The sequence below is a fragment of the Necator americanus genome, chromosome X, assembly GCF_031761385.1.
Source record: "Necator americanus strain Aroian chromosome X, whole genome shotgun sequence".
Classification (NCBI taxonomy): Eukaryota; Metazoa; Nematoda; class Chromadorea; order Rhabditida; family Ancylostomatidae; genus Necator; species Necator americanus.
The window spans coordinates 17772645-17785512 of NC_087376.1; the positions used below are offsets into that span (position 1 = coordinate 17772645).

The following is a 12868-nucleotide window of genomic DNA, read 5'->3' on the forward strand; positions in this document are numbered from 1 at the left end:
GATCGTGGTAGATCTGAGCTGATTTCGGGGATTCTTCAAAGAGTTTTGCAGCCCTCGTTGAGCTAGAAGTAAGCGAATAGAGTATTATGAGCAGGGTGAGGCCAATCCATGATAGGACCGTACTTAACCGTGGAATTCACTCGTGCCAGTCTACTTCCCTTTTCTCTGTAGTTTATCTTTTTCTTTGGGCGTAGGTCATAATTCTGGTGGGTAAGATGTTATAGACCGTCCGTGACGTCCGCTTTTGCGCGAAGAGTCTCAGGATGATGCTGCTCATCCGTGTTTTCTGCGTTGTTGAGCTCTAGTGGAATGATATGCTTTATTGGACATCGTGTTTTTCGACCATTAGATGTCTAAAGTTCTGCTTCGCTTATAATTCCTGTAGCGTTTGGCTTGAGATTTATTATCCTTGGGAGTGGTACGGATTAATCTCGGATGCTGAATTTATGCTCAACAGAACGGACAAATCCAAATTGCACTTATCTGGATTGGAAAATGAACATAAAAACGACCTCCGAGCTGGTCAGGAGGAAACGAGTTGCTTGGGTAGCATAAAGGAGCATCGATGATGTAGCGAAGGAAACCAGTAGCACGCGACTCCGCGCTCACCTGTTTAACACCACTGTGCTACCTGCTTTGACCTACTTTTTCGGCAACCTCGGAAAAGGAAAGGAATGCAGTCGGTGACATTGAACTTTCATTAGAGCAAGTGATATACCAAAAACAAAATAGACTAGCGATTTTCCCTATGTATTTCTCCTCACATGCTAATCCAGTGATAAGATAAATTACACCCGATGTTTCACCATCTCCGCCCAATCAATTTGAACGTCCGGCTAACGCCGAACTCCATACTTCTTGTGGTTCTCTGTCTGGCATCGGCGCACTTATTGAACACTGTAGGACACGTCTTTCTGCTCTCTGAAATTTCGTTCCACACGCGATGAACAAATCCTTCGGGATGCTGTATTACCTGTGATGAACTATGACTCATTCGCTCACTCAGTGACAACTAAAGGAATTGTGTGGAAGATGATTACGCCTTATGCTCCGTCGCAGGATGCCCGTTACAGGCATCTAATCCTCCAAAGGAAACTATAGCACTGGGCAGTTCTTACGCGCAATCAGAACAAATAGAAGTATTACTTCTGCCTGTCTGCGAAATCGAAAATTAGCAGTGACACAGGTGATAAAGACGAATTTCTTTAAGTGTGGCACAAACTGGTAAATTATACACCAACCGGCTAGCAGTTTTTTTTTTGTGAAAACTCTATTTAACAACGACCTTAGTTTAACGGAGTATTTGAGAGCATTGTTGGTCGTTGATCGACTTTGTTGGGGTTCGTTTTTTGCTGGTTGAAAACGTTTGGGGGCGGGTGTAGCGATACGAGATTCGACTGCGACGGCACGATCGATGTTTCGAAACCGTCTCAGAAGCCAACCAAACCTTCTATCCCACCAATGTCGATAAATTTTTGGCACAATTGTTGGAAGGGTAAAGACAGTGGCATGGTTCATCGTCTAGCACCCGCAAGTCATTGTGTGGCTGCACATAAATTATTAGGTAATAGAAACAATAGAAGTAGCTTTTCTTTACAAAAACTGGAAGCTATTTTTGCAAACGAAGTGTGCAAAGAAATCAAAATTAGGCAATCACATGGACAATTTCCTGGGATTTGCGAAACAGGATCTTTTCTTTATACCCGATATGATACGTTTACGATATATCACCAGTAATGTGGACTTAATTTTACTATCCGGCAAAGTAGATTAATTAGTATGATGATGATCGAGATCGAGCTAGAATCGAGACCCCTGTTTTCTAGTTCATCAGTTGCAACACAGTCGGACATTCAACATTACCTCAGTGATGGTTTAGCACCAGAGCATCTCTCCGAAACAGGGTCAAACGCATGATGGGATTTCCCCATTGGTGGGTCGTAGAGGCAGAGGGTTGCAAGGGAAAGGGGTCCTAAGGGTGTGTGCGGTGGGCAGTAGTGACTGTAGGATAAAATGATAACCTGGACAAAATATTATGTAGTATTAGATAATTACATACATTATAAAATAAACAATACAATGAACAATAAATAACAACAATACAAAAGAATTGACTTACTTGACTTAATCGGCGGGCTGATGTCATCGCCTGACGCGATTACCCGCATCTTCGCCGAGGTGTGCCGTCCTTGAACACAGCTCTTCTCGATCTTCTGCGAGAGCTTGCACAGAATCAATCCATTCGTCGCTATTCCATATTCTGCGAAACCTTACGTCTCGCCTGAACTGCCTATCCACGCCGAGTGTCCTCAGGTCCTCTTTCACCGCCTCAGTCCAGAACTTCCGTTTTCGGCCAGGTGGCTTCTTCCAGCTCGAACTCGACGAGCTCCTCAGAACTCGTTGAACAAGGCGATCTGTCGGTCTCCTTAATATATGACCAAAGAAGCGAAGACGATTTACTTTAGCCACTTTCGATGGCGATGCAAGATGTTGATGTTTTCCACGTGTCATCCGCCGATATACCACATCAATTTCTGCGTAAAGATCTTCATTGTGACATACCCTAGGCCAAAAGTAGCCAAGTAGCCGTCTAAGCAGCTTTCGTTCCGTGCAGTCAAGCCTCTCCATAACCGTTGATGGTGCTGCCCAAGTCTCCGATCCGTACATCATGATGGGGCGAATTGCGGATAGGTAGACTCGCAGCTTGACTTCGTTTGTGATGGGGGTCGACCACAGGCATTTCGTTAAGGAGTTAAATGCAGAAGTGGCCTTATCGCATCTTTGCTGAACATTTCTCTAGTAGCTGCCATTGTTCTTCAGCGTACAGCCTAAGTAACAGAACTCATCGACGAGTTCTATCGGTTGTCCGTCCATCCAGATTCCCGTTCGTGGTCTCGAAGAGATCCACATCTGCTTGCATTTATCAGGGCGTAGGCGTAGTCCATAGGCTGCAGCCAGCTTCGATACAAGGTTGACAACATGTTGAAGTTTCGTACTGCTTTCCGCGAATATAACAACATCGTCGGCGTACTCGAAGTCAGTCAAGGGGCACCTAGATGGTGCTAAGACAATGTCGGCAGGACACTGGTCGACTGTTATTCGCATAATGTCGTCGATGGCGAAATTGAACAGGAAGGGTCTTGTCACCGCCCCTTGTCTTACTTCAGTTACCACTTCAAACGGTGTTGTACATCCGGCTGGTGTTCGAACTGCAGCAGTTGTTCGTTGATTCATGTCATCAAGCAAGCGAACGAACTTTCCTGGTACTCCATCGGCACTCAGCGCGTTGAGAAGACGGCCTCGGTGCCGTCTCTCTGCCGTCAGAGTCGAACGCGGCTTCAATGTCCAGAAACGTTAGTTGCATTGGCTTCGAATACCGCTGCCAGATTTCGATCACTCTCCTGACGATGAACACCTGGTCAATCGTAGATCGGCTAGGACGAAAGCCAGCTTGCTCGTCGCGCGTTGTTTCTTCGCGATGTTTAATGAGTCGGTCCAGGATAATGCGCTCCAATAGCTTGTACATAACACGCAGCAAAGAGATTCCTCGATAATTCCTGGGGTCCGTGACGGATAACTTCTTGTGGAGGGGAATTATGATAGCGTGTCTCCACGAATCAGGTATCCTTTCGTCTATCCATATTGAACAGATGATCTTTGTCATCTCACGAATCCCAGACGGAGGAAGATATTTCAGCATTTCTGCGCTAATCCCGTCGTCTCCACCAGATTTTCCATTCTTCATTTTCTGAATACAGACCAGGATCTCCGACTCGGTCGGTGGCTCCTCGTTAACCGCATATGTCGGTCTATGAACGTGTTCGAGTTCAGGAGCTGACGGTGCTAGCCGGTTCAGCAAGGTCTTGAAGTGTTCCTTCCAAATTGGAAGGGTTGCTTCACCGACAGCTACCCCATTGGCAGTGTTCAGGACGGGGAACATCTTTTCATTTTGCCGCTATACTGTTTTAGTGGAGCATAGGCTTTCCGCGGGTTCCTGTCCTCCCACGCTTTCTCAAACTCCATCGCTCTTGACGTCCACTCGTTATCGCGGTCTTGTTGTAGTTGACGACGCAGCTTCCTTCTAAGACGCTTTTCCTGGTTGAAGTCACCAGCGCTGCGCGCGGCACATACAGAATTGTATGTGGATTTTGTTTCCGCAGATGCAAAGGCAAACTTCTTCCGCGGCAATAGAACCGGGAGCGTTTCCCTTGCAGCGTCCTGAATGCACTTTGTGAAGGAATCCGCATCGCTAAGCTTCTTCCTAGTCTGTACTCCAACATGAATAGACACACGTTGGCGGAATTTTCTTCTGCATTCATCGTCTTTCAGACCTGCCATGTCGATTTTCGATTGAAGAGAAACTCCTCGGTTTCTCTTGTGAAACAGTATCTTGAGGCTGAGAAGAACTCGACGGTGGTCAGAGTCGAACGCGACGTCCCAAACAGCTCTAGATTTTCGGATATCTGACTGAGGAATGTTCCTCGCTAGAACGTAGTCCAGCTGAAGTTTAAGAGTCCTCATCTTCCGCTTGCGCTGTTCTTTAGGCGTTAAAAGTGTTGACCCCTGCCACGTGAGCTGATGGCGTCGATGATTCCTCTTAAACGTAGAAGCGATGATGAGGCCCGTCTGTTCGCACAAGTCGACCAGACGGTCACCGTTGTCCGACGTGCGCTCCGCTGCATAGTACCATTTTCCTAGCACATCGGATTGCTGTTCGAGTCCCATCTTCGCATTTGCGTCGATTCCTACAATGACCACCTGCTGGCTTGGTATTTTAGACATCAACGCATTGTGTTCATCATAGAAGGCGTCCTTACTGTTGTCCTCAGCGGTTTCCGTAGGTGCGTGAGCACTTACGATCCATAGTTTACGTCTTCCGCGATCCCGCAGTCGTAAAAAGGCTCATCTAGACGACGTTGAGCCAAATTCCTCCACCAGGTTCTTGTAATCGTTCCTCACAGCCATCGCGCAGCCACCTACTTTGTTCTCATCAGCATCGCCGCAGTATATGGTGTAATTTTCGATGCTGATGACGGGCCGATCTCTCATGCGTGTTTCCTGCAGTGCAGCAAAAGGCACACAGAGATATCGCAGAAGTCTGGATAGAGCGGCTTGTTGGAGTTCACTCGGTAGTGTTCGGCAGTTCAGCGTGACGAAACGAATGGTTGTTGCCAAAGATTCCATGCTCCCTTCAGGCAGTTGACCTTTCAGGTTATGGGGTTACAAAGGAATAAATAAAATTAAATAGTTACATAAAAACGAAATATTAAATTTATTTTCAGGAGTAGGATAGTATAGAAACTCAAACATTTTGCTTTGAAAATGTACGAGTTGACAATGTAATAACGGAACGACCCAGGCTCGACAGCCGCTAAGTCAAATTTTTGCAGAACAGATAGAAACTTGAAACCACTACTTAATGATGTTTTCAGCAGTTTAAAGCTGGATTTAATGGAGTGTAATGACCAAAAAAGCTCGAATTCTGTGCACTTGCTAAGTCCGGGAGATCGTGAATAACTTTGTCATAAGACGGCTAGAAGGAAAAATTTAGGTAGTTTTTCGGAGAAGGTTTGCCCTAAAAACAGTCATATAGGTGCTTTTTCCACCTCCCAATCTTTTTGGAATTTTTATGGGACGAAATTTAAATTTCTTCGACTTTTTTTTTGGATTTGTCGCATCTAAATCTTGGGAAAAGCGGATGGTACGAAAAGGAGAAAGTTTGCACATGGGAGTTTCATTAGATATCCCTATTTGAATACACTTGTGACTTTCTAGAACGCAGTTCCATTTTTCTGATCTTGAATAAAATTCAATAAGTCAGAGTAACTTAACGCTAAGCAAATCGTCTTCCAATATTTTGTGGCGGAGGAGTTTCTCTATCAGACACTATATCGATCAATTTCCAGAGTCTCGCAGTTCTTCCTAATTTCAGATGGTACAAAGATGAGAAAAATGCCTTTTTCCCATTTTTTCCCATCAAAATACCAAAAAGACCAAAAGTTGGGGAAACAACTATTCTCTTTTTTGTCGTAGTATGTGCTTTGATCAGTACCTAGAAATATTTAATAGATTTTATAAAAAATAGAATAGAATAAAAATGAAAAAAAAAGAAATAAAAATGAAATAAAAATGGAAATAAAACAAAAATATTTTAATACCAATATTTCAACAACATTTAACCAAATTTGTTTCATCTACTATTTGGTATTTATTCGCTTCTGTCTGCACCCGAGTTTCACATTTGCCTATTGTTCCTCTGCTAATTTTTGATTTTGGTTTCTCGAAACACGAAATTTCCAATATGTTGAATTGCCAGTAGCTGAGGACTGTCGCAGGAGCGTTGGAGGAGAACAAGAAAGGGAGGTCGTATTCGAGATAGTCGCGTCCCATCACCACACTTGACTCTGCCCCAAAGTCGACAAATTGATACATTTTGTCTGAAAAGAAAAGGTGACAGACTCGATCCATCAGTTTGAGGGGGATTTGACAGATTCAATAACGACGGCAACGTTTCGGAAAAAAAGAGACTGTCATCTGGATACTAACTAGATATTCGCTGTGACCAAATATAGCCACCAAATAGCAAGCAATACACGTCTGGTAATCTTCTCCGGAATGTCTGGAATCTCCGGACGTCAGCAATGTCAAGGGTTGGTGATATTCGGTAATACTATCTTGGCAAAGTCTTTCTTAGACTTCAAAGGCTTGACAGCAAGAGCAAGACAGGCTCTATATTATGTCGACACGGAGGAAATGAAAGAAAGAAAAATTTACTAGCTCATTTAAAATCGATTAGATTCATACAATACTAGGAGGTTACGTCTTGTAACTTGTGTTAACGTAGAGTGATATGACCATCACTACTTTATTGATGAAGGTAAGGATCTTGCTTCAAATCGTGTTGAGGTTGCAGGAGGTGAGACTCTCACGGCGCCAGTTAGGCTTGTTGAGCGTAAAGGGACTAGACGGGTCAAAGTAAGTTTGAGTATTCTCCAAATGTGGAACTGACTCCTTAATACGAAGAGTACGAAATCCTTCATAAATTATTATATCTTTAGAAAAAACGGCGAAAGCATTATTAGAAGAAAACTATTTTAATTCTGCGGCAAAAATTTCAGTCAATCAGTCAGTCAGTCACGAAATTCCAAAGGGGGTGCGACGAGTTTCACAGCGTCGGATTGGTGCACCGGCATCGAAAATTTATAAAATGAGGTGATATGGGTCCCACGGAGGTGAATTGGTGCGCCGTGGTACAGTAGTTACTTCATATTTATTTGCGAGGGGAACAAATGACACGTTGTAAACCGTTTCATAGCCGTGGCCCCCGTACGTGTTGCGTTTCAATGAATCCTTCGCGCATCTATTTCCCAGCATGTTCCCCTGAGGCTGCTAATATCCTTCCTTCAAATAGTGGAAACGCAACATGCAAACGGCTGCATAAATAATGGCCACCAATATGTGATTCGACGTAGATTGTTATCTTTATCACATCGATGATGATATTCACGTCATTTCATCTTAGCACATCACCCTGTGTTAATAGTTCAGAAAGGAGGAAACTTGCACTTCAAATAATATTTCCAAATTGTGGAGGTTTCAAAGAAAGAGGTGTAAAATCAAGTTTGATTGTTCTCCAAATAGAGAACTGACGCATTTAAGGAAAACCCATAAAATCTTTCAGCTATGCTCGGGTTTTTTAGAGGAAAAAAAACTGAGGAAAGCGATAGAGGAATTCTTATTTCATAAAAATATCATTACTGTTAGTTTCTGTTGATCGGAGTAGGCGAGCGAAGTGAACACCGTGAAAAGTCTGAAATCCGACTTCAGCCGGACTTCAGACATTCTGTGGGGTTCGCTTCGCTCGCCTTCACTGCTTAATGGAAATTAATAGTAGTGGCATTTTCTGTGAAATCAGATTTGTACTCTTGTAACAGCACTTTCTTCCTTTTTTTTATTATGAATATAAATGAAAGAATTCATAGTTTTCTTTTTAAATGCGTCACTTCTACATCCAAACTTCAGTTTTGAACACCCCTGTGATTTCCTCCTGTTTTTTCCCCAACAGTTATCACATAATGATGTTTCAACGTAAAATGACGTGAACGACATCATCGTACTGATAAAGATAACATTCCACGTCAGATCATGTAAACCGTTGGCTACTATTTGAGCAGCCATTTGCGTGGGTGTTTCCACTTTTTGAAGAAGACATTTTACCAATCTGAAGTAAACATGCAAGAAAATATCACATATGGGGATGGATCAGATAGGTGCGATGCAACACGTACAGTGGCCATGGATTTGAAGGAGGGATTCCATGAAGGATTCCATGAGGAGTTGAAAAGTTCGACTTTCAATGAACCTCGGCATAGTTGAATGTAGTATCGAGTTTGATAAGCTGTACATGAGGTTGTTGAATAAATTTATTGACGTTTCGGCAATATCGCCTTCTTCAGCCTGAAAAGGGCGATTCAATGTACAATTTAAACGACCAACCTCTCCACAACTAAACTGATAAACTCCACGCCTACTTTCAATCACCAATTTAGCGACTACACTGAATGCTCACCTTAGATCGGAGACGCCTAGCATGGACCGCTTACTGATCGATTACGAGGGCGAATGGTTCGAATGTCACATTCGGATCGGAGGAACCATTCGAGATATGGCGCGAGTTCCCGCGTTATCGACAGGTATTCGCCCTTGCGGTTCATTTTAGGGTTTTTGGCTCGGATCCAAAATGCCTCCAGCGATTTTCGAGCCAACGTTTTAGTTTCGTGCGCTAAGATTTGGACCCTAATTTCAAAATCGGCTCCGTCGTTTTTTATGTTCTATGGGCACTCAAAGGTGTGGGTATGGACACCTTTAGGTGCCCACAGAACACAAAAACACATTATTCTTGCCGTTCACGTGCTCTTTGATGCGGACATACAGCGGTCGTGCCGTTTCACCGATATACTCGTCGCCACAGTTCGTGCAAGAAATCAGGTAGATTACCCCGGATCTCAAGCAGTCTCCTGGTCTACCTGTGGGACAAATAATACAGTTCGGTGTTGTACAGATGGTATCGTAGAACGATTCCGAACAAGCTGAGGTTTCAAATTGTTCGGTGGTATTTCAACGACCGAAACGGAGCTATCCAAGTCTGCTCGCCTCAGACACCGCCTAATGGCAGTGCTCATTTCATCGGAGATGTAAGGAAAGCAGAGAGGTGTCTTGTCGGTGGTAAAGGATAAAGTCTCTGGCGTTAATCAATCCACTTGGGATGCGCCCCCACGTTCACTTCAATTCAGAATCGTTTAAGGTTTACGAACGTGTATCTGGCCTATACAATGACTTGCGGTGGCTAGCCGATGTGCCAAGTCAGTGTTTTTATCCTCCCAGACAAGTCTGGTACCAATTTATCGACCCAAGAGGGATGAAAGGCTTGGTGAGCATTAGGGCGGATTCAAACCTCCGATCGATCGTGCAGGAAGCGGAACCTCTAACCGCTACACTACACCCGCCCTCTTGTCGGTGGTGGGGTTTTCAATTTAGGAAAATCCGAATGTGACATTCGAACCATTCGCACTCGTGATCGATCAGTTAGCGGTCCATGCTAGGCGTCTCCGATCTAAGTCGCTAAATTGGTGATTGAAAGTAGGCGTGGAGTTTTTAGTTGTGGAGAGGTTGGTCGTTTAAATTGTAGATTGAATCGCCCTTTTCAGGCTCTGAAGAAGGCGATATTGCCGAAATGTTAGCCCATAAATTTATTTAACAACCTCATGTACAGCTCATCAAACTCGATACTAGATTCCGTGAGGGATTCCATGAAGGATTCTATGAAGGATTCCATTCCTTGGGTACCCACAGCCGATTGCGTGCAGCCGAATAAGTGTCTGCAGAAGAGACTGACGGTAAGAAAGAGCAGGCATACTCTACATCCGCTGTTATCATTAGACTCCCCCCATTTCATTGAAGTCGCTTTTGATGTTTGTTGCAACGATATGGAAGAACTTGCTCCTAAAAGAAATAAAGCAAACATAAAACGGATATAATAGTAGATGTTGAAAGGTCGGATTCGTGGAAAACATAAAAGAGATTCCAGAATATTTCTAGAAGTAATAGAGTATCACGGTCATGATATATAATAACAGGTTTATTCTGTCGGATTGGTGCGCCGGCGCCAGATAGCTATAAAATGGGGTCCAACGGCGTAGAATTGTTGTGCCATAATGCAGTATTATCTTGCAGTATTTTCGTGTGCATGTCGCTACACTTAAATGGGACGTTGCAACCGTTTCATACCTGTAGCCACTGCGCGCGTTGCTTTTCACCTCCATGACTCCTCCGTGCGTCTGTTTCCTTGCATGTTCGCCTCAGGTTGGTGTTATGCCTTCCTCAGAAAGTGGAAACAGGAATGAACTCGGCTGCTTAAATAGTAGCCAACAGTTTACATATCTGACGAGGAACGTTATCTTTATCAGCACGATAGTGTCATTCACGTCATTTTGTGTTAAACATCATTCTTTGACGGCTGTTGGGAAAAACAGGGAGAACACCCATTCTTCGAGTAATGCTTTAAAATTGTATTCATATTATATAGGAACCGAAGGAGTGTTTGAAGCTAAAGTTTGAATATTCTCAAAATGTGGAACTGATGCTTTTTGAAAGAAAACTATGAAATCTTTTGCCTTCATTTATAGTAAAAAGAAAGAAAGAAGAAAACGTTGCTAGAAAAACAGAATTCTGATTCTACAGGAAATGTCACTACCATTAATTTTTGATTAATTTTAATTAATTGATCAATGAAGCCGAACGAAGAGAACTTATCAAAAAAAGTCTGAAGTCCGGCTTGAGCCGGACATTCAGACTGGTTAGGAAATAAAAAAGAATAATGACTATTCACCCAAAAGAACGGTGAGTGTGGGGTTATCCTTTGCCTTCATGAAAAGTGCCAATCTTCATCTAAAGTGGGAGTCTCCTCTATGGCTTTTGAATTGTTTCCAAATGATGTCAGTAAGAGTGAGTGAGTATGAGACAAATAAGGGTAATCCATCGGAATTATGTCCACAAGATACACCGATGGAGATATTTTGCTCCTGCAAGATATTTTTTGCACTTTACCACTCGATCAGTAGCAAAAAGTCCGTAGAATAAATGCAAACTAATAGCTTATTGATTCGTTGGTTTTAATATACTAAGAAGTAAAATAATAACTCAGAATGGAAAGTAAGAGTCTAAGTAGGTTAAGGAACGAACAAGAATGTCCAAGTTTCGAAGCTTCAACCGAGAGCAAGATCATGAGATGGGCGTGGCTTAAGATGACGCAGCCGCAATGCTCGGCTGATGCTATTAACTGCAGCGCAGTTAATAGACGGTCGTCGTTCACAGTCATTTCCCCTAAGGATAAGTTGTCGCGGGAGCTGTGGGTATCGAACTATACGCACCTTCAGTACAGAAATTGTGATGCATCCCCATCTCATACTCGATCGTTCACATTTATTGTCCAACAGTTGTCGTTAAAACGTACACGCCTCCGGCTAAGATAATTTTAATTCTCTCCGCAAATGCGGCAACAACTCTGATCTTTTATCGTTGAAGCAAGGTACGGCTTCCAATGTCTTCTTTTTTGCTTTTGTCGAATTTGATACTCATAACATCATGTCGATTGTCACTGTGAAGCAAGAGCCAGGACTGTTAACAGTGCTTATTACGGCTAACGCTTCGGCGTTGTCGCCTTCATCGTAGCTTGGAAAGTCAGAGCATCTCTATCCTATAACATGTCCTCTCAAATGCCTTATGCAGAACAAGACATCATTGCCTACGATATCACACCCTGAACTAAGAACCAAAGGAGCCCTATTGTGCTTATCTCAGCAGCTGTGTTGACATAATGTTGGCGGACTTCCGCGAGGTGAAATCTCTCCGCTAATACTAATTAGGATGCGATCCGCATTTGACCCCTTAGATCAAAACCGGCAAAAATCTTGACACAGAGCCAATCCGTCGGTCACGGCTACGCACTCTTCCTTTCTTTTTGTTTTTGGACTTTCTGCGTTTATACAAAATGACTTTAGAGTTTTGCGAGCCACAGTTTCAGGTTCGTACATAGGATCATGGCAGCTACGTAGAAAGGAGCATCTTAATGAAATCCTCTGCGATGAGCTCTGAAATAGATCGCTGCATTCGAGTGTTTCATACCATTTACATGTCCCTTAATACGAAATCAAAGTGATCGCCCTGTTTCGCCGATGGCCTCCACATGTTTTGCACGAAATTAAATAGACTACACTAGACACCATCCAGTCGCCTTCCTAGCCAAATGGACATATTACATAGTTTGGAGTAAGACAGGAGCGATCGCTCTTTCTACTTCGAAATGATTGCTTCTTGAGATTTGCCGGAGATACTTCCACAATTCCCACTTGGTCCTCGAGATCTCTTTTTGACAGACTACCCCGTATAGCTCTGCTCAAGTCGGTTATGAAAGGCAAACTGAAATTGATCTCGTTTGAGTCATTCACTGCAGCACATTCTCCCAACCGTTGATATTCGCGATCCGTTGCGCTAGGTTAACCGCATTGATCCGCTTCTTGGTATCAGATGGTTATGTTTAGTTTTCCAAGGTTGATCGGAAAGGCAATGTACTGAAATGTTTTTCCTACTAGGTTTTTGGCACCATCGTGTCTTCCGTTCGGCGTTGGAAGTGTATTTTTACGCTCAGGAAGAACAGCCGATTTGCTTTGGACTTCTCCCGTGTGAACCGTATGTGAGGGGGGATTGGTAGTTTAGAAGCTTGAAACAAGTGTCCATTTTCTGTTGAGAGAGCCATATAACGCAGCAATCATCAATTTAACGGCTGTGCAGAATTGATTTTGTTCCAAGA

At 43.4% G+C, this 12868-nt stretch overlaps 4 protein-coding genes across 7 annotated transcripts; all 4 read right to left on the reverse strand.

Annotated features, from left to right (window-relative positions):
* Nucleotides 1-2142: 2142 nt before the first annotated feature.
* Nucleotides 2143-2670, reverse strand: RB195_023876 (uncharacterized protein; the record flags this gene model as incomplete). Of its 2 annotated transcripts, none has more annotated exons than XM_064211461.1 (1): nucleotides 2143-2670. In XM_064211461.1, the coding sequence occupies one exon, from the start codon at nucleotides 2668-2670 to the stop codon at nucleotides 2143-2145; it is 528 nt and encodes a 175-aa protein (XP_064067342.1). The 2 variants fall into 2 exon arrangements, with proteins under 2 accessions (XP_064067342.1, XP_064067343.1); XM_064211462.1 differs by having other exon boundaries at nucleotides 2143-2667.
* A 126-nt stretch (nucleotides 2671-2796) lies between these two features.
* Nucleotides 2797-4782, reverse strand: RB195_023877 (uncharacterized protein; the record flags this gene model as incomplete). 3 transcript variants are annotated; one of them, XM_064211465.1, is made up of 3 exons in its annotated part: nucleotides 2797-3336; nucleotides 3416-3809; nucleotides 3962-4782. In XM_064211465.1, 3 exons carry the CDS (start codon nucleotides 4780-4782, stop codon nucleotides 2797-2799), a joined length of 1755 nt encoding a protein of 584 aa, XP_064067344.1. The 3 variants fall into 3 exon arrangements, with proteins under 3 accessions (XP_064067344.1, XP_064067345.1, XP_064067347.1); XM_064211463.1 differs by lacking the exons at nucleotides 3416-3809; nucleotides 3962-4782 and having other exon boundaries at nucleotides 2797-3105; XM_064211464.1 differs by lacking the exons at nucleotides 2797-3336; nucleotides 3416-3809 and having other exon boundaries at nucleotides 3925-4782.
* Nucleotides 3239-3745, reverse strand: RB195_023878 (uncharacterized protein; the record flags this gene model as incomplete). The annotated part of the gene is made up of 1 exon (XM_064211466.1): nucleotides 3239-3745. The coding sequence occupies one exon, from the start codon at nucleotides 3743-3745 to the stop codon at nucleotides 3239-3241; it is 507 nt and encodes a 168-aa protein (XP_064067346.1).
* Nucleotides 4783-4902: 120 nt separating the features above from the next.
* RB195_023879 (uncharacterized protein) lies at nucleotides 4903-5184 on the reverse strand (the record flags this gene model as incomplete). Its single annotated transcript, XM_064211467.1, has 1 exon — nucleotides 4903-5184. One exon carries the CDS (start codon nucleotides 5182-5184, stop codon nucleotides 4903-4905), a length of 282 nt encoding a protein of 93 aa, XP_064067348.1.
* Nucleotides 5185-12868: the final 7684 nt, after the last annotated feature.